Raw genomic sequence first — 23,943 nt, forward strand, 5'->3', positions numbered from 1 at the left:
CTAGTGGCTAGGAGTACAGTACAATGGTACCTCGGGTTACATACGCTTCAGGTTACATACGCTTCAGGTTACAGACTCCGCTAACCCAGAAATAGTACCTCGGGTTAAGAACTTTGCTTCAGGATGAGAACAGAAATTGTGCTCCGGCGGCACGGCAGCAGCAGGAGGCCCCATTAGCTAAAGTGGTGCTTCAGGTTAAGAACAGTTTCAGGTTAAGAATGGACCTCCGGAACAAATTAAGTACTTAACCTGAGGTACCACTGTATAGCAATTTCTTGGGGAGTGGGTTTGTTAGTAACGTCCACTTCCTGATTACCCTACTTCATTTCAGCAGTCTAATTCAGGAGGGGAAAGTAATTTTTCTTGCCAAATAAACAGGCAGTCAGAAACCCTTCCTAATCTGCTGAAAATCAGCCAGAGATCTAGCAGTAGATTCCAATCTACTTTCTGCCCACCCCTGCTGTACAACAGGCACACTTATCAGTAAACCAGCATATTTATGTAACGTACTCTTTCACAAGTGGAGGCAAGCTCCCACAAACGTAGTCTCATGAACTGCATATCCCAGATCATCCTATACTTCCCTGCCCCTTCAGTCTTCCAAAGCATTCCAGTCTTCGTGATAGTCACCATGTTCAACCTCCCTGCTGCAAAGCAGCTGATCTGTTGCCTTGCATTCAGAGCTGAAGGAGGGGCAGGAGCAAGACTGGCATACTGGCCAGTGTGGCATAATGGTTAGAGTGCTGGACTAGGACCTGGGAGGTCAGGGTTTGAATCCCCACTCGGCCATGAAGCTCACTGGGTGACCCTGGGCCAGCCATCTACTCTTAGCCTAACCTGCCTCACAGGGCTGTTGTGAGGATGAATGGGGAGGAGGAGAGCCTTGGGAGAAAAGGCAGTATATAAATGCAATCTATCAATCAATCAATTACTGCTGTGGCTTGAATTGGGGAGGGTGTTTTCTATGTTGTGTGTGTGTGTGTGTGTGTGAGTGAGAGAGAGAGAGAGAGAGAGAGAAATAGGAAATAGGAATTTTCACCTCTATAGTATAATCATTTTTTTTATATAAAAATGTAAATTGCTTGGATACCTTTTAGGTAACAAGCAACTAATAAGTTGAATAGTATTAATAATAATAATCCACACATGAGGAACTCCCATTTTACATAGACTGGAGGCCTATTATGTAACCTACTTAGGTAATGGTTTAACCCAGCTCTAGACTGCCTGGGTTAAATTGCCTTATGCTTTGTTTTCTAATAAATACTGTATTGTGCATGAGGGAATCCACATTCAGTTTCCGATTTCCACACGCTGAGGAAACACACTTTTATTCAGCTAGCTATCAATAGCTCTCTCGGGGCCACAATTTGCATATGTTAAAAACCAGGTTGTTACTGTATCCTACTGAAAGTGACGCGGGTGGCGCTGTGGGTTAAACCACAGAGCCTAGGACTTGCCCATCAGAAGGTCGGCGGTTCGAATCCCCGTGACAGGGTGAGCTCCCGTTGCTCAGTCCCAGCTCCTGCCCACCTAGCAGTTTGAAAGCACGTCAAAGTGCAATTAGATAAATAGGTACCGCTCCGGCGGGAAGGTAAACGGCGTTTTGGTGCACTGCTCTGGTTCGCCAGAAGCAGCTTAGTCATGCTGGCCACATGACCCGGAAGCTGTACGCCGGCTCCCTCGGCCAATAAAGCGAGATGAGCGCCGCAACCCCAGAGTCGGTCACGACTGGACCTAATGGTCAGGGGTCCCTTTATCTTTACCTTACTGGAAGTGAAGTAGTAGCCTGCTGCATTGAAAAGAACAACAATGCCTTCAAGCCCTTGCTCACGCTGGCTGTAGGAACCGCTTATGGGAGCTGAAAGCCAATGTCCCCCCAACAAATAGAGTCAGAGGAACCAGAAAGAAAACCAGTTTTGCTTTCTGAAGCACACACATGTACACCAAGCATTGCCGTTTACACTGCTCAACTCTGGAGAAACTGGGGGTGGAGGGAGGGAGAGAAAGAATATAAATTACCGGTACAACGTACAAGAAGATGCAAACAAAAGAGTAAAATCATGAACAGAAATAAACGGACAAGGTAGCTAATCCTGAAGCAGTACAGTCATACCTTGGGTTAAATGTGCTTCAGGTTGAGTGCTTTCGGGTTGCGCTCCGCAGTGACCCAGAAGTAATGGAACACGTTACTTCCGGGTTTCGCCACTCGCGCACGCGCAGACGGTCAAAATGATGTCACGCACATGCGCAGAAGTGGCGAATCGCGACCCGCGCACGCGCAGACGCGGGTTGCGTTTGCTTCTGGATGTGAACAGGGCTCCGGAACAGATCCCACTCGTATCCAGAGGTACTACTGTATGTCATAAAGAGGTATTCATTTATTTATTTCATTATATATGTATATATAGAGTGCTTGATTGTAAAAAATAATAAAATAAAATAAACCTCTGTGGTAAGACAGTCTCTTAGTAGGTTTAAAAAAAAAAAGGTAAAGGACCCCTGGACAGTTAAGTCCAGTCAAAGGCTCATCTTGCTTCAGGTTGAGAGAGCTGCCGTTTGTCCACAGACAGCTTTCCAGGTCATGTGGCTAGCATGACTAAGCTGTTACTGGCACACGGAGGACCATGAAGGAAGCCAGAACGCACAAAAACGCTATTTACCTTCCCGCCACAGCAGTACCTATTTATTTACTTGCACTGATATGTTTTTGGACTGCTAGGTTGGCAGGAGCTGGGACAGAGCAATGGGAACTCACCCCGTCGCTGGATTCGAACAGCCAACCTTCCAATTGGCAAGCCCAAGAGGCTCGGTGGTTTAGACCACAGCGCCACCCGCTCCCTTAAAGCCTCGTAGACACACAGGGATTCTAGCAGCAGAGCAGCAACCACATATACAGTGGTACCTCTGGTTATGTACTTAATTTGTTCCGGAGGTCCATTCTTAACCTGAAACTGTTCTTAACCTGAAGCACCACTCTAGCTAATGGGGCCTCCCGCTGCCGCCGGAGCATGATTTCTGTTCTCATCCTGAAGCAAAGTTCTTATCCCGAGGTACTATTTCTGGGTTAGCGGAGTCTGTAACCTGAAGCGTATGTAACCTGAAGCGTATGTAACCCGAGGTACCACGGTATGCTCTTCTGCTCAAGGGTACAATTGAAAATTAATCGCTGCACTCTCTTGACACAAATTTGCAGTTTACGCATATACCTCCAGTGCTTCATGCTTCAGGGTTAATGGTGGTGCACAGCTTAAGGACTCTAGGCTAGTAGAAAACCTCTCTTTCCCCTCTCCCCTTATTGACACTCATCTCCGAATGAACCCTGACACCAAAGCAGCTTTACTCCTGTGGGGCTCCCTCCGTAGGGAAAAGTATTCACCCACAAAAGCAATGCTTCCCTCAGAACGCCAGCCGAACTTTAATGTATGTAACCTGCAAAATCAGGAAATATTAAAGCACCTGTTTACCGTAATGTGCAGCAGTATAAACAATCATCATCGTTTTGTGAGATAGTATCTGGAGCTCTGTCTTTGCTGCCTTGTTTGATCCCAAGCCAAACGCTCTCACAAAACCCAGGATGTTTTGGAACAGCAGAAATATTGCTTAAGCAACACACACACACACCCCGCTTCAATATTTACAAAACTACAAGTACAGTTTCAACACTGCTGCAAGCCCAGAATACAAAACTGCCAAGATAGAAAGCATTACATTGCCCAGTAATGCCTGTGCTTGAAGGCAGGACATTTTAAAGTATATAAAGTATGTGTTGGGGGGGGGGGATTCCCTTCCATTCCTCATGCACCCTCCACCATCACCCGGTCAACTCAAAATCCCCCAGTTGTGTGCACTTTTTATTCTGCCTGACCCCGGTTTCCATTTGGGGAAAACAAAATGCAGGTTTAGATGCTTTTCACTCCTGCCACACTGAAAATTCCTTTTTTTAAAAAGCCCTATTTAAAGGTTAGGACTCATCAGTTTTTCAACTGCTGGTTTAGGATCCACAACTGGGTTGTATCCTAATCTAAAGTGGGTCACACTCACAGATATATTTCATTTTGGGTTTTTTCAAAGCAGGAGAGTGACAGATGGAAAACAAGAGACTCTGTGTGCAGGAAAAAGGGAGGTGAAGAAAGAAGAGGAAAGGAAGAAACAGAAAGGTTGAAGAATACTGATATGTACTATTACTATAGCAAAACTAGTTTAGCCATAACTTTTTTGAGTAAGATATGTCACTGGCACACAAGCCTGAGGCTTTTTCTGGCTACAGTGCCAATTTGTCAACCTGCCAGTAAAGATGTGGGATAAATATATTACCAAGAATTCTTACAATTCCAAAAGGCCTCTGGATTCTAAATTCAAATCGAGAATTTGCCTCTACTGGAACAACAGGCTTTAATAATCCCTGCCACCACCCAAGTAATGAACAGCCCCCAGCTCCCCGCCCCCCAAAAAACCACACAGAGAAATACAAATCATTTGTTATACCACACCACCAGGTTCCACACATGCATATGGAAGCTGGGGGGGGGGGGGGGAAACCTTTGGAAAGGAAAAAACAGATGGCAGGGAAAGAGTTAAGCATGCTTACTCCCCTCCCCTTCCCTGCTTCTGCACTCAGAAGAGGCCACTCCCAGATCTACTTTTCATTAAACCTACATTTCACACCCTGCTTCCAGGCCAAGAAAGCCACACCCCCCCCCCAAGGCAGCCTAGCTGACAATTAGGAAAAATAAAACACACACAGCAAAATGAAGCAACAAAATCCGAAACAGTGCAAGTCATGAAACAGGTAAGTCAAAATGCTTTCCTACTGAGCAAGGTCTTGATCAGCATTTTAAATTCCAGAAGGGAAACAGGCAAACAGACCCCCTGTTGGACAAAGTCGTCCCAAAGAGCAAGAAGGGACACAACAGAGGAAAGGCCTTGTGATCAGCTGCCACACCTGACAAAGACAAGGGCACTCATAACAGGCTCTTTCCTAATAAATAAGGCATGAGAGTGTGTATATGAGACAAAGTCAGGGGTAGGCAACCTAAGGCCCGGGGGCCTTCTTAATCCGACCTGCAGACAGTCAGGGAATCAGTGTCTTTTTACATGAGTAGAATGTGTCCTTTTATTTAAAATGCATCTCTGAGTTATTTGTGGGGCCTGCCTAGTGTTTTTACATGAGTAGAATGTGTGTCTTTATTTAAAATGCACCTTTGGGTTATTTGTGGGGCATAGGAATTTGTTAATTCCCCCCCCCCCAAAAAAATACAGTCCAGCCCACAGTCCAGGTCTGAGGGACAGTGGACCGGCCCATGGCTGAATAAGGTTGCTGACCCCTGGACTAAGTGCTCCTTCATAAGTTCAGTGACTAGACCATTTAGAACTGACCTGGACAGCCAGTGTGGTTGATTTTTATTTTATTTTATTTGTGTACTGCCCTTCATCCAGAGATCACTGGGCCATTTCGCAACATAAAAATACAAAATGAGAACACAAAATACACCATAAAAATAAAAACAAACCAATATTTCCCCTCCCACAGACACATTTAAAAGGCCACAGGATGTGAATCAACCCAATCAACTTGAGAGTTAAGAAGCAGAGCTGGATCCAAGGGCGCTCCAAAATCTGCAAATTTCTGGGACTGTTTTGAGAGACGGATAACCCGCCCCAAGGGTAACAGGGCCAATCACCATCAACTATTCAGCCTTATCTGCACTGAGCCTCTTCCAGCTCACCCAGTTAGCATGTTGGAAAAGTATGATATTTGGGAACAATTGATTTGGAGTGACTTCTGAACACCTTGAAGCATTGTGACATTTTCTCAGTGTTCAGTCTGGTCAAGAGGGCTAAGAGCAGTGGTAAAGGGAAAATGAGATTTGCCGTATGCAATTGCTTTAAGTTTCCTTGTTCCAGCTTAAGAGGATGTTACTTAAAAATGTTAATTTATAAGGAAAATGCTTACATCAAAGGACAGGACCTACTTCTAACTGTATTCAGACTGTTTCACACTCCAGATAACAGGAAACCCAATGAAACATTGTGGCAAACTACTAAGTACAGCTATGTATCATATTCTTTCTTAACAAATACGTCAACACACTTTTTGCCTCCTTGTGCAACTGTTTCGTCTCTGCCTCCTAACAGATGAAACAGAAGTTTAAGAATGGCCAAATACAGCTCTGAAATCACTGAGAAAGCCCAGCAGGACGTTTGCTTCACAGTACACATGTGATTAAAAGAACAAACCTCTATTTGAACTTTCCTCAGTGTGCATTAACAAAACGGAAATGCAAAGATAAGGTTCACAAAATTGGTTTTTTCAACTCCCACATATGAAAGACACACTACAGTGGTGCCTCGCAAGACGAAAATAATTCGTTCCGCGAGTCTTTTCGTCTTGCGATGTTTTTCGTCTTGCGAAGCACGGTCTGTCGCAACTGCGCCTCTTCAAGCGGCTTTAAGAAAAAAGCGCAAGACGTTTTCGTCTTGCGAAGCAAGCCCATAGGGAAATTCGTCTAGCGAAGCAACGCAAAACCGAAAAACCCTTTCGTCTAGCGAGTTTTTCGTCTTGCAAGGCATTCGTCTTGCGGGGCACCACTGTATTTGGCTGGGAAAACTGCTTTTAAATGTTTGTCAATGGGAAGCTAGACCTGACTCTCCCTTTGCCAATTTGAGCCAACCTCCCCAAAGACCCATAGAAACCAAGGCAGAACGTCAAGACCACAAAAACCTTTGGGTTGCTTTTATGCCCTTTAGAATAAAAATAAATGTATCAGATATACAGTGGTACCTCGGGTTAAGTACTTAATTCATTCCGGAGGTCTGTTCTTAACCTGAAACTGTTCTTAATCTGAAGCACCACTTTAGCTAATAGGGCCTCCTGCTGCTGCTGCGCCGCCAGAGCACAATTTTTGTTCTCATCCTGAAGCAAAGTTCTTAACCCGAGGTACTATTTCTGGGTTAACGGAGTCCGTAACCTGAAGCGTATATAACCTGAAGCGTATGTAACCCGAGGTACCACTATACTTAATGGCAAGAACTACATAGCATGTGTAAGTTTTAATAAAGTAGTCTTTCTAGAAGACAACCCTATCCACAACCCAGCAAAAGTCAAAACCTATTCTACAACTGAACCGTGACTCATCACCTAAAGTGTGGCCGATGTAAACTATATCCAGTTCATTTCAATGGAACTACATTAGCTTAAATCCACATTTTCTGGTTTATAATCTGTGGGCCAAGGAAATGGAGAGGTGGGAAGGAAGGAAGGAAGGAAGGAAGGAAGGAAGGAAGGAAGGAAGGACGGGCAGAGACGCAAAATATCTGCATGTCAACCAATGTCCCCACTGAAGTGAAATTACTAAATTCAGGTAGTCCAGTTTAGCCTACTAAATGAAGTAACACTAAATATGACTCCAACTATTTTGTTCATGTTAACAAATGAAGATAATGTAACTTGGAAACCTCAAGGAAATACTGAAAATTGTTCAATTTTCTTTAAACCTACTCCTGAACAGTAAGATAAGAGGAATTTCTTCTATCATCATCATGCTAGTTGGAGAGTCAAGGCAACTAAGGGATACAAATTTGATGTGGTTTAATATAAAATCTGGTTTGTCAAGAAAATGCTGTGCAGGATTGTTAGAATATGTGAGCCATGTGACTTAAGACCACAAAAGGACCAGGCCTCACACATTTTCATTCATATACTTGCCCACACATGATATTTGTGCTTGTCATTTAAGGAGAACTCGCGGCCTGAAAAGAAAAACATAGTAGATTCTTTTCCAGTATAAAAATACCTTCCTAGTTTTGAGGCAATTGTTACTTCCCAGTTATTTATGGGACCCTACTACTACAGGCTTGTAAATAGTTAGCAAAGTCTTCTTAAAACTGTGTTTGGAGGAGGGGTGGGATGATAGTTAGTGCAGGTAAGTTTCTGATTTCCTTACATTGTTCATGTCTTAGTTGTAAACCTGGCTTTGTGTCACATGACCATGAAGGATAGTCAGGTCATAGCAATGAACGATACCAGAAGCTGCTGCAGAGCAGTTTTGGCAGATAAATGTTAAACAGGTCCAGGGCTAAAGCAAGTTTATTCCAATATGAGTCCTGCTTAGTCCCAAATCTCTATTCAAGGCCATGGCTACCCTTCTAGTCAACAGTTCGCAGTTCATTTGTTATGGGGTATAAACCATATAACAATTTCTCTTGTTACACACTTAGTAAGTGTTCCATATTTCCATAACTAGAGAACTCTGCTGCAAATATGCTTTATTTATAACTACACAGGCAGAGCAATGGGGAAGCAAATAGGCTCCTAAAGCAGGCAGCACAACTGTTGATCCTGAATTAGATTTCCAAAGAGAGCACTGAACCTCAAAGGTGATTTACCAGTAATCCAATCCACAGTTTTATCTTCTCTCAAAACCAAAACTGAAAACTCTTTTCTCACACTGCACCATGTGCACACACACGGAGTGAAGAATAATTGTGTCACCTGCCCTGTAAAAGGGCCCATTCAGAAAAATAATCCATCACCGAACAATCATTCTTGCGTATTATCATGCAATCAGTTTAATGATGGGTGATCACAAAGCAGCAGCAACCCACAGACATTCAAACAACTTAAAACAAAGTATGTTCCATATAGTAAATAGTTGATAATAAGCTGCCTGTCCACTGCAAGTGACCAACAGTTGTTTCCTGGAAATAAAACTGTTCAGAGTTCATAGTCAAATGAAGGCAAAAAAACCATGCATTTCTATGATTTCTTAGTATGATAAAAATCCATCTATAAGCTACAGTTACCACACTGGCTAATCTAAGCATATCACAGCATGATGAACTTCATCTGACTATGCTCTCTGATCAGTTTTATTTCCAGGAAGCAACTTGTCAGTATCTAGGCTGTAATGGATCACAACATAAAGCAGGGTTGGGCTTTTAATGTTGTTTTTGCCCTTTACACTCGATAAACATAGGCATTATACCTGTGAATGCCAGGGGCAAACAAATGGTGACTGCTACTGCCTTCATATCCTGTTGAGACCTTCCCAGAGGCAGTCTGGATGAATGGTTTCAAGTTGGATGGAAGTGTTTTCTTTCAATGCAAAACCCAAGGAGTACCTCAGACCAATCTAAATAACCTCTGTTCCCCATCATGCACTAACACCACCTTCCAATCTATCCCACCATGGCAATACCTGGCATTTTACATATTGTATTGTGCAGTAGGTATCCTCTTAGTTGATTATTATTATTATTATTATTATTATTAATTACTTATAATTGGCAAGACTGGTTTAGCTTTATTTTTAACTTTGTCATTATTTTATAACACTACATGCAAAATGGGACTCTCGAATGTTGTCATGTGGTTCTGAACTGCTATAGGACGGCAGTGTGGTTTTTGCTGTATGTTTTGTCATTTCTCTCGGTTTACAAACTGCCTTGAGTACAGCAGCGTTCATTAAGGATGAAATGAAATGAAATGAAAACAAAACACCCTCTTTCCTGAAAAACTCTTCCCTCCAATTCACAACAGTGCAATGACACTCTCCATTACTCTGCAGTCAGAAAAAATACACTCTGCACCTACTCAGGGGCGCTGCCAACTATTCACACTTCACACTCTCTGGAGTTGTATTTTTCCGTAACATTTCACCCGACTATTCTTCTATCACAAAAACTCAAATCAGCCAGTGTACATGGCGTGTCCTTGCTTCCCATTTTATCTTCACCAAAAACAACAAAAAACCAGAGAGATAAGTTTGGGACAGTCCTCCTTCAGCCTCATCCAATGATGTTCGTGGCAGAGTTGAGACTCGAACCCAAGTCTCCCCAGTTCTCCTCCAGCCACTGTAACTCCTAAGCTCCACACTGTGTCTCCCAAGTCTGATCAGCACCCAAGGCCTTTCCTTGCTTGTTTTAACCCAGGCACCCCCAAACTCGGCCCTCCAGATGATTTGGGACTACAATTCCCATCATCCCTGACCACTGGTCCTGTTAGCTAGGGATGATGGGAGTTGTAGTCCCAAACCATCTGGAGGGCCGAGTTTGGGGATGCCTGTTTTAACCCATGCGCCACTGTACTCAAAAACCTTGGACTTTGTTATTTTAACCCATGTGCTCATCCTACGTGCCTGTTCTATAGTTTCCCCATCTTTTCCATTTCCGTCTGCCGTTGCAACTGTTCCCTCGGTTTTAGGCACAATACAAAGTGAAACAAACGAATAAAAATTACCCCCCCCCAAAAAAAATCAGCAACCCTAGCAGTGATAACAGACCCCCAAGACTGACCCCTTAGCACTAATAACAGCAGCAGCTGCAGAAGAAGTAGTAGTAGTAATAGAGTGGCTGGGGGCAACCCAGTCGGATGGGCGGGGTGCAAATAATAATAATAATAATAATAATAATAATAATAATGATTTCAATTAAGACTTACTTTCCACCTATTCTCCACTTTCTCCCCCATCTCCCTCCCAAGCCCACGACGTGCAAAATCCTTCCTGGTGAGGAAGGGAGGCGGAGAGAGGCTCTTGCCACCTGGAAGGACCACTTAGCCCCAGGGCACGTTGCAGCCAGCAAACCCCCACGACCCGCCGAGCCCCCTTTCCCTGAGCCCCCCACCCATCACGGCCGGGCTCTGCAGACGCCCCCCACCCAGCCCCCCACCCAGAGAGCCCGGCCTGTGCGCCGCCCGCGGCGACCCCCTTCTTCCTGCCCCAGCCGCATACCGTGTGCGAATGGAGGCTCTGGCTGGCCTCGATCACGGCTGTCAGCGGCGCCGTGTCGTCCAGCAGCACTTTGCCCGCCGCCGGCTTCTCCATGAAGGCCATGCCGAGCTGAAGGGGGGAAGACGGGGAGGAGAGAGCGGCGCCTCGCCCGCCAAGCCCCGAGGAGGATTTGCTACCGCCGCCGCCGCCGCTGCTGCTGCTGGTGGTTCCGCCGTCAACACCGGAGCGAGCGCAGCCGGCCAGCGAGGCCTCCTCTGGGTCTTAAAGCCCGAAGGGCTCCCGGCCTCAGCAACTCCGGCCTGGAAAAAAAATAAAAGAGGCTGGAGCGTTACGAGAAGAGGAGGAGGAAAGCGTGGCCAGGAGCCAGCCCCACCCCTTTCCCAGAAACCGCGTCGGATCCGGTGCTACGACGCCGGTTGTAGGATTTGCTGCGCTTTAAACAACCCCCAACCACAGTGGAAACGGCCTCCCTCGTTGGAAGGCGCTCCTTCCTCAGAGGCTTTCCCAGTTGGATGGCCGTCTGCCAGGCAGTGGCGGGTTTATGTATAATAATAATAATAATAATAATAATAAAACAACTTTTATACAAATCCCGGCCGAGACCGGGCTCAGGGCGTCTAACATCAAATATAAGCATGGATATAAAATCAAACAATAATTAAATCACCTCTTAAAATCAAGTCAGGATAAAATTAAAATCTGAATTAGATGGCTTTCCGCAGGGTTTGGGTTGGGACCAGTAAATGCTCAAGTTAAAGAAGCTATAGTTTAGGGCCCCACTCTCTTGGGGGCCCCCCAAAAATTTAAATGGAAAAAAATGTGTTTCTAAAGGAAGTTTTGTTACTGCCAAATGCCAATGTGTTTGTATTATTAAGTTTGTTATGAATAAAAAATCATTTTAAGTTAGAGCTTAATAATTATTTCACTATTAATATACTTCTTAATTGTATTTCACTATTAATACACTTCTTAATTGTATTTCAGTTCAACAATTACTTTGATAAAATACATATTGTGTTATGTGCAAACGGCTTTAGATACCTATTAGGTCCATAAATTACCATATAGCGTATATTCAACACAAAAAACAGCAACAATTTGTTGTTGACAAAGGACAGCTGGGCATATAAAGGGCCCCATTAATACCTTCAGTAGCTTAGGGCCTCATCAAACCTAAATTTGGCCCTGCTGCCAGGGATGCTTTCACTGAAAGTCCTGCATTGCATGGGGAGGTGGACTAGATGGCCCCTTGGGGATCCCTTGCAAATATAGAATTCTATGATTCTATGACAAAGACAATATCTGTGGCAGATTAGGGATCAGCCAGTTTATTATGGCCTAAACTTTGGTGGGTTTCATCAGCTGAAGTACCAGCCTCTTTTAAGGGTGTGTGTGTGGATATATATGCCCATGGCAACTGGGCAACTAGGAAACACTGGCAACACTGAAACTGGGAAACACTGGCCTGCAAGCGCTGCAATTGGAGAACAACCTTTCCCAAAGGTGTCATGGGCTTTGAAGACACTCGATCTCAGGACGCAAGGGAGAAACGTGCTAAGAGGAAGGCACGCTTGGCAAACCCTCACCATGATCAACTCCCACCCGGAAACCAATGTCCCCACTGTGGAAGGACGTGTGGATCCAGAATTGGCCTCCACAGCCACTTACAGACTCATTGTTAAGACCGTGTTCATGGAAGACAATCTTACTCGGCTACGAGTGATCGGCAAAGAAGAAGAAGATGCCCATGCTTGCAGAGAGGGCAGAATTTGTAAGCTGTGGAGTCAAGAGTCAAATGGTGATAAAATGCGCATGATGACCACTAACCACAGCAGTAATGAACAGTAGATGAAAATCATCCCAGCACTGCTGGCTGGAGACCAGGGTTCAAATCGCCACTCACTGCCTTTCAGCCTAATCCAGAGGCCAGCAAGCTTTTTCAGCAGGGGGCCAGACTATGGGGGTTTTTTTGGGGGGGGGTGAACGAATTCCTATGGCCCACAAATAACCCAGAGATGCATTTTAAATAAAAGCACACATTCTACTCATGTAAAAACACGCTGATTTCCTGACTTTCCGCAGGCTGGATTTAGAAGGCGATTGGGCCGCATCCAGCCCCTGGGCCTTAGTTTGCCTACCCATGGCTTAATCTATCTCTAAGGGGATCAAATGAGGAGGTGGAGGGGGGTGGTAGAATGAAGCATGTACACCACCTTGAGCTGCTTGGAAGAAAAGGTCAGATAGAAACACAAAAGAAAATAATAGTAATTAATTCACAAACTATTGTGGGTCAGGAAACTGTAGTCTCTGTTCATGCCCAGATGGGTTGAATCAAACTTCTGAATGCTTTTGTTTACATTAAGTGCTCTCTACGTCTAGTGTAGCCAATATGGTGCCCTCTAGGTAGAACTGCAACTCCTCTCTTCCCTGAACACTGGCCATGCTGGTTGAGACGGGAGCTGGAATCCAGTAACATGTTGACAACCCCTGCTTACCAGTGCAATTCACTACTATTATGCACCATGGACATGCAGGAGACTTAACAACAAGTGAATTCTATTGATTGCCTTCTGGCAGTTCCCTCATTGCGAGAACTGAGGTTACAGGGAACCAGGCAGAGGGCCTTCTCGGTAGTGGCGCCCACCCTGTGGAACACCCTCCCTTCAGATGTGAAGGAAATAAGCAGCTATCCTATCTTTAAAAGACATCTGAAGGCAGCCCTGTTCAGGGAAGTTTTTAATATTTAACGCTGTACTGTTTTTAACACTTGATTGGGAGCCACCCAGAGAGGCTGGGGAAACTCAGCCAGATGGGCAGGGTATAAATATTAAATTATTTATTGCATCAACTATAAGCTAATATATAATAACCTTAGTTTTAAATATTGCTGATTTTAATTTTTTGCACTGCCCGTCCTGGGACTCTTGAGTGAAAAGTCAGCCGTTAGTCTCAGAAATAAGTAAGTCAGGGGCTTATCACTATCCTAGGAACCATATTAGTACACAATGGGGGGAATGATGTACTGAAACCCGAACCATTTTCCCTCCCCCTGCTTGCCCCCCTTCCTTTCACTGCTGTTGCCAAACCTGTTTTGTGGTATGGAAGGCCCTGGGAGCAGTTAATATGTTGGGCAGTGCTCCCAGCCAAAGCTGAAGAGGCTGTGCACTTGGCAGCAGTGAGCTGAAGGAACTCTAGGAAACAGAAACCGTGAGCTAAAACTTGAGAGACAGTGGAAGCGAAAGCAAAACTACAATGCGTTCCACAGCTAAAGTGGCGCTAGCGGTCTGCCAGAATTGAGGCTACAAGCACCATGATTGTTGTTGATTTTGTTGTTTAATCGTTTAGTCGTGTCCGACTCTTTGTGACCCCATGGACCAGAACACGCCAGGCACTCCTGTCTTTCACTGCCTCCCGCAGTTCGGTCAAACTCATGCTGGTAGCTTCGAGAACAAACGCTTATTTGACGGCCAGTGCACCATAGCGGTTAGAGCATGGGTAGGCAAACTAAGGCCTGGGGGCTGGATCCGGCCCAATCGCCTTCCAAATCCGGCCTGTGGACGGTCCAGGAATCAGAGTGTTTTTACATGAGTAGAATGTGTCCTTTTATTTAAAATGCATCTCTGGGTTATTTGTGGGGCATAGGAATTCCCCCCCCAAAAAAATATAGTCTGGCCCCCCACAAGGTCTGAGGGACAGTGGACCGGCCCCCTGCTGAAAAAGTTTGATGACCCCTGGGTTAGAGGGTTGGGCTAGGACCTGCAAGACAAGGGTTCAAATCACCACTCAGCCATGAAGCTCATTGGGTGACCTTGAACCGCTCACCGTCTTTCCACCTAACCTACCTCACAGGGTTGTTGGGAGGGTAGCACAGTGGGCAGCCATGTATACCACCTGAAGCTCCTTGGAGGAAAAGTACAGTAGTGGATTTAATCACCACCACCCCCAGTGAAATGTTATCCTCCTAACTGTGTTTCTTGCCCTCATCTAAGCCTTGACAGAACACCTCTAACCCTCACCCCAGTGATGTAGCTTCCGCCTGGCAAAGGGGCCTGCTGCTTCCTCAAGCCACAAACACAAGTTGCCTTTGCATGAAATGGGCTGCCTCTCCCAAGTACAGTGGTACCTCGGGTTAAATACTTAATTCGTTCTGGAGGTCCGTTCTTAACCTGAAACTGTTCTTAACCTGAAGCACCACTTTAGCTAATGGGGCCTCCTGCTGCTGCCGCGCCGCCGGAGCACGATTTCTATTCTCATCCTGAAGCAAAGTTCTTAACCTGAAGCACTATTTCTGGGTTAGCATAGTCTGTAACCTGAAGTGTATGTAGCCTGAAGCGTATGTAACCACTGTACTCTCCACAGATCAGGCTGTAGCCCTGGATTGGGGGTAGCTTACATGGTGCCCTCCGGACGATTGTGGACTACAACTCCCATCACGCTGGCTAGGGCTGATGGGCATTGTAATCTAGCAGTATCTGGAAGGCATCACCACACCTTAGCTACCCATGGCTTAGGCCAGGCTTCCTCAAACTCGGCCCTCCTGATGTTTTAAGACTACAGTGCCCATCATCCCTGACCACTGCTCCTCCTAGCTAGAGATCATGGGAGTTGTAGGCCAAAACCATCGGGAGGGCCCCGAGTTTGAGGAAGCCTGGCTTAGGCAGTCAATCCTCCAAGTCTGCCATGTGACAAGCACTCAAGAGCATTAAGCATGTGCCTAAGAGCAGTTTTCTTTTATTAGGTCATACGGAGTGACACTTTGCATCTCTTACTGCAGTCAGGCAACGAGGGCAGTTGACACCTCTCAAAAATAGGGCGAGATGCAAAGGTTCTACTCCATACATTATTTATTTAAACAAAGTTTATGCAGGAAGGTGTGGGAAGCACCTTTTATTTTATTACTATTTTTGTTTCTCTCTCAATCTCCAGCTAACCAAAGCCGCTCTGAGAGGGTAGCTCCCTACTGAGATGAATCAACAACTTTACAAAGGATCACCCTCTTTTCAGCTGGGAAAAGTGAAACATGCTTGTGTCAGGCCAGACCACATGGTCTTTTCCTTCTCGCTCTTTCATTCACTATCCTTTTTACGCACAAAAATGAAAGAGGCTATTCCGAGGTAAACAGGACGCAAGGAGCCCCGTGCCACAATAACTTTGAAGTGTGCATAGTAGACATCCACACAGCTTTGATCAAAATCTTTAAAAGATGCTCTGGGGAGTCAGAGGATCCGTAATGCCATGAAGCGTAATTTTAATGTATCCTTGTACTTCACCAACACACCATTGCACAGATTTGATGAAATCTAGCAAACAGAATACCCCCCCCCCTCCGTTACTCCCTAGATAACTGGTCTAAAAAGCAATACCTCTTACTGGATGAACCACAGTATGTCAAACAAATTTCTCCTCAAGGAGGAGTTGTTTTGTTTTGCAGCCATTTAAAACCTAAGTTGACATACTGACCAAATTAACTAGGAATGCAGATTTTTCAGTCATGCTGGGCAGCTTATGTTTTAAATTCCCGTCTTTCGCCCCAGGCCACAATCCTACAAACATCGCTGAGGAAACGCAAACCATTTAAGGCCGCCATTTTAATGAATGCTAGCTCTACAACTTTTAAGAATAAAGTGTTTCAAAAAGAGAACAATGGAATGGAATTGTTTCAGGGGAAGATAATGTTTTCCACTCAGACATCTTTTTGTGAAAGTTGCGATCTCAGGACGTAATGTTTTCCACATGCCCTAGCTTTATGGCTAAAGCTCAAAGCATCCCACACATCTTAGGAAGAGTACACATTATGCTTTGCAAATAATGGTAATGCATTTAATGAACTTGAGTTAATAATGGCCAGCTTAACATTGGCGCTTGTCAGTTTAAAAATATCCAAATTCCATTTTGGCAGTCAGCAAAACTAGTTTGCCGTATTTGATATGGTCAGTCGTCCAGGAAACTAGCACTTCTCTATATTCATCCTGTTTAGTTAACAACCTGAATTACCCATAAATATTCTGGAAGGAACTGATTTCTACAGGAAGGTGTTAACTTATAAATTCTACCCTCCCTGGAATTAACAAGCATTTAAATTATGAACAGGCAGCTCTGCCTTGACCCCAACTCTTATGGGTCCAGGGATGGGAAGAGATGGTTGTCATTACCAAAACAGGGGGAGAAGATCCCACAAATGAAAAGAAGAGGCGAGACAATAACTCAAGTTGTCTCTCTCACTCACACACAAGTGCTGGTTTTGACCAGAGGGCCATGCAGGAGAAAGATAAGACAGCTCCAGGATATGGAGAACCTAGGAGCATGTAACCAGAGTCATCTTGAACTTAGCAGAGTAGCTTGAAACAAGCGATTTTTAAAAAATAAAAAAAATGTAGGCACTGAGCCTGCTCTGTATTGCAAGCCAAACTCTAAAAAAAGGAAACCACTCACTATTATTTTACACATCAGCTGAAACTTGTTTTGGCAAGCCCACCCAGTCATATGATTTAGGGGTTGTTGCTTTTACTAAAAGGCAATTTCTTTTAAAAGGGAAAAAAAAATGCTTCCTAGGTTTTACTGATTTTATCTGCTTAATTGGGTGTTTAAGCATTTTTAAATTTTTTAATAGATTTGCGTATTTTATTAAATTTACCAGCTGCTTTTTTACCAGGGAAACTAAAAGCAACTTATGATACATAAAGCAAAACCAAAAAAATTCACACACTGAGATTGGATGTCCATTGAGCCACCCAGGCACGACGATGCAACAGGCAAAGTTCAAGCGCTCTGGAAACAAAGGCCCTCAAAACAAGCAAAAGCCTATTATGACAAACTGGAGTGAAGCAAAAAATCAAATGAAACAAAGAAAAAGAAGTGGATTCGAACGATGAGCACAATCTTTGGTTTGCTCTCTGCTGGAGCTTTGATATGACTGAAGATCTTTCGACACTCCAACCCTTTCTTAGGTTTGTGCCCTGTATGAATTCTTCGATGCGAAGTAAGTTTGCCACTCTGACTGAAGCTTTTCCCACACTTGAAGCAACTATACGTTTGTGCTCTGTGAATTCGTTGGTGCAAGAGCTTTGAGTGAAGTTCTTGCTGCACTCCCATGTGCATGGCCAGGATTTATGGGGGGGGGGATTTATTGGGGAGGAACTGAGCTATTTGCGACATGATTGGTCACTTAATTATTTTTTATTTATGTACTTGGTTGGGGGAAGCAGCTTGCCACTTGCCCCCCCAGCTATGCCCCTTTCCCATCACTTACTATGAACGTCTCCCTCATTCTCTTATCATAGCAATGGCACCCACCAGAGAGATGCTGGAACTGAGCTCTGGCAAGTTCTTGCTGAGAAAAAGCCCTGGAGAGAACCACAGGGAAACCAACAACAGCCATTTTTCTGTAGGCCAGAACAATTCCAATAGTACTTGTTGCCCACAAAGGCATGTGTACTTCTGAAAAACAGATCTTTAAAAAATAATCATTTAATCAGCAATACTTAAAAAGAAATCAAACACATGTACGTTTCTGAGCACAATTCAAAGTGTTGGTGTTGACCTTTAAAGCCCTAAACGGCCTCGGTCCCGTATACCTGAAGGAGCGTCTCCACCCCCATCGTTCAGCCCGGACGCTGAGGTCCAGCGCCGAGGGCCTTCTGGGGGTTCCCTCATTGCGAGAAGCAAAGCTACAGGGAACCAGGCAGAGGGCCTTCTCGGTAGTGGCGCCTGCCCTGTGGAACGCCCTCCCATCAGATGTCAAAGCGATAAACAACTACCTGACATTCAGAAGACATCTTAAGGCAGCCCTGTTCAGGGAAGTTTTTAATCTGTGACATTTTAGTGTATTTTTGGTCTCTGTGGAAGCCGCCCAGAGTGGCTGGGGAAACCCAGCCAGATGGGCGAGGTACAAAATATATATATATTTTTAATTATGTTTATTATTATTATTATTATTATGTAACTTGTGCATGTGTGGTCAGGCTCGTCTCAAAACAAGCAACAGGCAGCACAAAGAGCTCAGCGAAGGCACCTGTCAAATGTCAACAGGCAGGGAGTTCCAACGAGTAGGTGCAGCCTGCACTAAAATAAACATTTCTTACAAGCACAGAACAAGTATTAGGTAGTACCTGTCAGAGTGCCAGTTCTGTGAATCAAAGGGTCGAGTGAATATATATGGGGAAAAGGGATCCTGCATTTTGCTTTGGGCATGAAGGGAATAGGTAGCAACAGACCATTTATAAGCATTATTTTTATTGGGGGGGGGGAGGAACCCACCAAACTATGCATTGGAATACAAGAGAATGAAATTTTTTATAATGGGATCTGTGCTTTATTAAAGTTTATGAACCCATTACCAGGAAAAGCCCGTTCTGAACAACAAACGGTCCAAAGGAATCCAAACCAACCACGTTCACAAACCACGGAAATGTAGGTGGGAATGATGCACTGGTGCAGGAAATCTGCATTTAGCTCTCTGTTCTGAGCCATGGTGGGATAAAACAAAACACCAACAATTACAGATATAGATAAGTATAAGATGTACTCTGTGTATCATTAAGCAGTTGCATTAATGTACGCAGTTGGCATTGTCTTGAAAAGTATTTAAATGTATGTCCACGCAAACTATTCATGGCCTCAGCTACAATAATATACTGCAACTTGGGGTCAGATCTGAGATTTCTGATGGTCTGGCACCATGACTTTAACGGTGCCTTCCATCACTGTTTTGCCACTTTCTACAACAGTACAGGAGACGGAAATATAAGCAAGACATCTCTTCAGTTTCTTCACTTCCGCTGCAGCTAAGACCTCTTCTCCAACATATAACGGGGATGGGAAATGAATTTCCTGAGAAAGAAAAACGCAGCCACGCCCAGGCATCTTAGTGCCCAGAACAGCAGAGATGAGCCCGTTGATCAGAACACCATGGACAACTCTCCTGCCAAATCTTGAGCTCTCTGCATAGTCTTCGTCCAGATGCAATGGGTTTGTGTCTCCCGTTAACTTCGAAAAGGTAACAACATCCTCCTGCGTAAATGTCTTGGTTAATTCTGCCTTGTCTCCGACTTGTATGTGCAAATGATGAACAGAGGGTTGAGCAAGTGGAATGGCAACATCTGGCCGTGCTGGGAAAGTTCGCTGGAGTCTCGCACATAGAAATCTGCATTTCAGCCATGCCACCTGCATCTTAAGACAGCTCTGGCTTTTCACAAGCTCGAGTCAAGTTGCCTTTTCGGTTTATTTAATCCAGCACCAGTTCTCTGCTGTTCCCAGCTAACGCAAGAAGAAACGGAGAAGTCTAGGAAGAGGAACAAACAGGAACATGAATTTCAAAACAAGAACAGGAAAATTCCTCCTGCAGAAAGCAAAATGTGAGTAACTTGTGCCAACAGAATGGAAGTTGATTAATCTTCTTGGAAACCAGATTTAATAAAATACCGTATTTTTTGCTCTATAAGACCACAAGACGCACCTAGTTTTTGGACGAGGTAAACAAGAAAAAAAATATTCTGAATCTCAGAAGCCAGAACAGCAAGAGGGATCGCTGTGCAGTGAAAGCAGCAATCCCTCTTGCTGTTCTGGCTTCTGGGATAGCTGCGCAGCCTGCACTCGCTCCATAAGACACACACACATTTCCCCTTACTTTTTAGGAGGGAAAAAGTGAGCCTTATAGAGCAAAAAATACGGTATAAGCCTAGGAGGTGAGGGTGAAGTGGGCATTTCAATGACAGTGGGAGGGCAGGAACACTCAGTTTTGTAGCCACCAACAGTCACTTTTACATGCTGATGACAGCCTACATAATTATTTGGTATTCAGAATAAAACCACAACATGATATATCAGCAAATCAGTAGCCACAGAAGTGAACATTCAGAGTGAGCAGCTTCTAAGCAAGTTTGACAAGGCTTTTTTACGCATTTGTTATTTAAATTTCTGTTCCACCTTTCAGCACTAGGCACCTGCAAGGACAAAAAATATATATATGATGGGGGAAAGCCACCTCCTCAGAACACACAGAATAGCTTACTTTTCTAAACAATCCCATATTGAAAAGAATTGGTCTTTTACCAGCATGAATACCACAGTACAGTATGGTACATAGATTTCCACAATCTGGAAGCTCCAGGGCAACAACCAAGAATATTTGATAAACAATGGAATTAAGGAATAAACTTTGATCAGCCAGTTATAATGAGGAGACTGAAGTGTGGCTAGCCAAGTAGTGTGATGGAGAATTCTGATCGATTAGTATTAACCAATGATCCAAATACCTCATTGATTACTCCATCCATCCAGAAAGTGTTTTAGCTAGCTGGGACTATTAACTGCAGAGGAAAATCAAAGCAGGTGTGGGACTTAAAATGAATTTTAATCTCTTCACTATGAAAAAGCAACCGTATGGGTTTCAAATTCCTTACTTGAGGTATTTATTGTAAGCTACCTTTGGTTTTTCAAGAGAAATTCAGAAAATAAGACCAATTTACTACAATTTGCTTTGTGTGTACTACAAACCATTACTGAAATAAGACTTCTGTGACTGGTTAGCACATAACATCTTTTGGCAGCAATTTTTTATCCATCTGGGAGTAACCACCATTGCACTCAAAGGGACATAGGTAAAGGTAAAGGGACCCCTGACCATTAGGTCCAGTCGTGGCCGACTCTGGGGTTGCGGTGCTCATCTCACTTTACTGGCCAAGGAAGCCGGCGTACAGCTTGTAAATGTAAATGTAAATCCTGAAAAAAATGACCATTCTGTTAGGCAGCTTTATAACCTGGGATCAGATTGTTTGCATCTTAACTCTTACCTGTATCACCCTAAAAGCACACTTTCTGTTCTGATATGAACCAAGCAGCGTCAGAGCACTCCACAGCTTTGCGAGGCCCCTGTTCAAATGACAGAATTAGAGACATTCTTGCTCACATAAAACAAGTGCCAACACAACATGACAGAAAAGGCTAAGGACAAATATTAAGATTTCAGTCTCATTCATTGAGAAGAAAGATCCACAAAACCAAAGCGTTCCAAAACCAAGGTGAGCTTTCCCATAGAAAGTAATGCAAAATGGATTAATCTGTTCCAGACTTTTAAAAACAACCCCTAAAACAGCAATTTAACATGAATTTTACTATCTAACAAGACCATTGATCCATAAAATGAAAGCAATAAACAATGTACTGCAGTCACACACACAATCAATCAATCAATCAATCAATCGTTAAACTGGGTTCCACACAGTCACAAAAACAAATCAAAAAGAGCTGCAAAAACAGACAGACCTCAGCGTGACACTCAAAATGGAGGTGTGGCTCTCAAATCGGAAGAGTAACACTGAAAACGGAACACGTTCAGCTTCTGAAAAAGGTTTGCAAACCGGAACACTTACTTCCGGGTTTGAAGTATTTGGGTTCCAAGTTGTTTCTATACCAAAGCATTTGAGAACCAAGGTACTACTGTACTGGCATCTTGAAATTGGAAGTATTTTTCCAAGCCTGACCTTGCAGGAAAGACGAGGAAATTACACCTTCACCACCATTAAGTAACACTCCTACACTCAAGCAACAACAATGCTACATACAGGCAACTCCCCATTTGTGCATGATTGGCACAAGCACAACCATGGAAGCAAGCACCGTTTTCGGCACCAGAAGAGGGTGAGGGGGACAGGCTTTGCACAGTTCCTCAGAACCCAACCCTGTGTAAATGAGGAGTTGCCTGTACATTACCAACCAAGCTTGTGACATCTTCTTTAAACACAAAGAGCATCCCCTTCATTTTAGAGAGCCTTGTTTTCACCCAATAGCGCTTGCTAAAGATGTATATTCAGAGTTCCTTACGCATTAGGTACTCTGAGTACTGCAGACAATGTTTCTTCCTCATAGGTCAGCACATCGACAAGCAAAGCGGCACCAATCTATAAAGAAAAGATATTACGTTGTTACTAAGAAGCAGAAAGAGACTTTGCAAAATGAAGTTGCTGAATACTCATATTTTATATCACTTCATAGTCTTCTCTTGTTAGGACCGCAATGTTTCACCTTTTTAAGTTGGGAGAAACAGCTGGCTGTTCTCCCCTAGTTTTAAAAGCATAAAGACAAACAGTGCATAGCTGTACTCCTTCAGAAGCCATCTTTCCTCTATGCAGTGGATCCAAATAAACAAGGGGATATTTACATATACATAATTTGGAAACTGGAGAAATGCCGTCTCCAAATAATGACAGTCAACATAAACAACAAACATACCTCACCATGCAGCCGTTTCAGAGCAGAGATGATAAGTTGTTTGAATTCAACAGCATTTAGGCTAAAGTCAGCTTCCTGAAACTCCCTGAAATGTAAGTTAGCAATAAGTCTTATTAGAAAACCCTATTGATCAACAAAAGAATACGCCGCACAAAATCCTTCCAAGGTGAAGGGGCAAAAGGCATGAACTTACAAATGGATCTTTAGATAGTGGTATTCAGAAGCATTCTTGAGAACTATTCTTTTATAGGAAGATGGCTTGTTGCCCTCTCCAAATTCAGTCATTTTGGTAAGCTGACGTCTAAAAGAAGAAATAGACACTTAATGCACATCAAGTCTTACACTGGAAATTCCACAAATTAGGGCCCCACTCTCTTGGCCCCCCACCCCAAAAATCACTATTAATATACTTCTTCATAATTGTATTTCGGTTCAACAATTACTTGGATAAAATACATAAAATGGCTTTAGATACCTATGAGGTCCATAAATTACCATAAAGCATATATTCAACACAAAAAACAACGGCAATTTGTTGTTGACAAAGGACAGCTGGACATATAACGGGCCCCATTACCTTCAGTAGCTTAGGGCCTCATCAAACCTAAATCCGCCCGGTATATAAATTCAATAAAAATGAATGAATGAATGAATGAATTTTCCCGCAAGTTAAGTGGAGCCAGCATTGAAGTCAACCTACGAAATCTGCATTGGATACGCACAGGAGCCGGCCAAGGCCGCCACGAGAGTTTCTTCGACGGAGCCCTGCGACGGGGAAACCTACCGACAACTATCCTGCAGCGAACCAGGCGCCACATGCCTCCCGCACGTGCTTTTCTTCTCGGGACAACACACAGAACGATGCACGGGGGGACGGGGAGGGAGACAACCGGACAGAACTTCCGCCGGCCAATGATGGAGCCCCGTATCTTCCGTTCTGGCCAATGGCGGATGCGCGAAGTCGTCAGGAGCTCCGCCCCGC

General features: G+C 44.1%; 2 protein-coding genes and 1 long non-coding RNA gene across 13 annotated transcripts in view; 1 reads left to right on the top strand and 2 right to left on the bottom strand.

Moving 5' to 3' along the window:
• Nucleotides 1–11,033, bottom strand: part of PXK (PX domain containing serine/threonine kinase like) — a 49,499-nt gene extending 38,466 nt beyond the window's left edge. For 2 of the 6 annotated variants that reach the window (XM_080995752.1, XM_080995754.1), the window contains exon 1: nucleotides 10,734–11,032. In XM_080995752.1, coding sequence (XP_080851878.1) covers nucleotides 10,734–10,835 — 102 coding nt within the window. In that variant the 5' untranslated portion in view covers nucleotides 10,836–11,032. Of the gene's footprint in view, nucleotides 1–10,733 lie in introns of all 6 variants that reach the window. The other 4 variants (XM_080995751.1, XM_080995749.1, XM_080995750.1 and 1 more) reach the window with 4 other exon arrangements.
• LOC308471685 lies at nucleotides 4,640–6,093 on the top strand. Its single transcript, XR_013983080.1, has 2 exons — nucleotides 4,640–4,792; nucleotides 5,534–6,093. It is a non-coding gene; the product is annotated as an uncharacterized lncRNA (long non-coding RNA).
• Nucleotides 11,034–19,021: 7,988 nt separating the features above from the next.
• Nucleotides 19,022–23,869, bottom strand: LOC308471654 (ribonuclease P protein subunit p14-like). Of its 6 annotated transcripts, none has more exons than XM_080995939.1 (6): nucleotides 23,746–23,869; nucleotides 23,155–23,262; nucleotides 22,962–23,046; nucleotides 22,554–22,630; nucleotides 21,524–21,602; nucleotides 19,810–20,013 (listed from the first exon to the last, which is right to left on the bottom strand). In XM_080995939.1, the coding sequence occupies exons 2-6, from the start codon at nucleotides 23,244–23,246 to the stop codon at nucleotides 19,957–19,959; spliced, it is 390 nt and encodes a 129-aa protein (XP_080852065.1). In that variant the 5' UTR covers nucleotides 23,247–23,262; nucleotides 23,746–23,869; the 3' UTR covers nucleotides 19,810–19,956. The 6 variants fall into 6 exon arrangements, with proteins under 6 accessions (XP_080852063.1, XP_080852065.1, XP_080852068.1 ...); XM_080995942.1 differs by having other exon boundaries at nucleotides 23,155–23,255; nucleotides 23,742–23,847; XM_080995940.1 differs by having other exon boundaries at nucleotides 23,684–23,841.
• Between the last annotated feature and the right edge of the window lie 74 nt (nucleotides 23,870–23,943).

The sequence above is a fragment of the Podarcis pityusensis genome, assembly GCF_964106645.2.
Source record: "Podarcis pityusensis genome assembly, chromosome: 2".
NCBI classification, from domain to species: Eukaryota; Metazoa; Chordata; class Lepidosauria; order Squamata; family Lacertidae; genus Podarcis; species Podarcis pityusensis.

Bases quoted from the DNA above. Each gene is read 5' to 3' on its own strand.
- LOC308471654 (XM_080995937.1), bottom strand. From the start codon at position 19,901: ATGCAGGTGGCATGGCTGAAATGCAGATTTCTATGTGCGAGACTCCAG.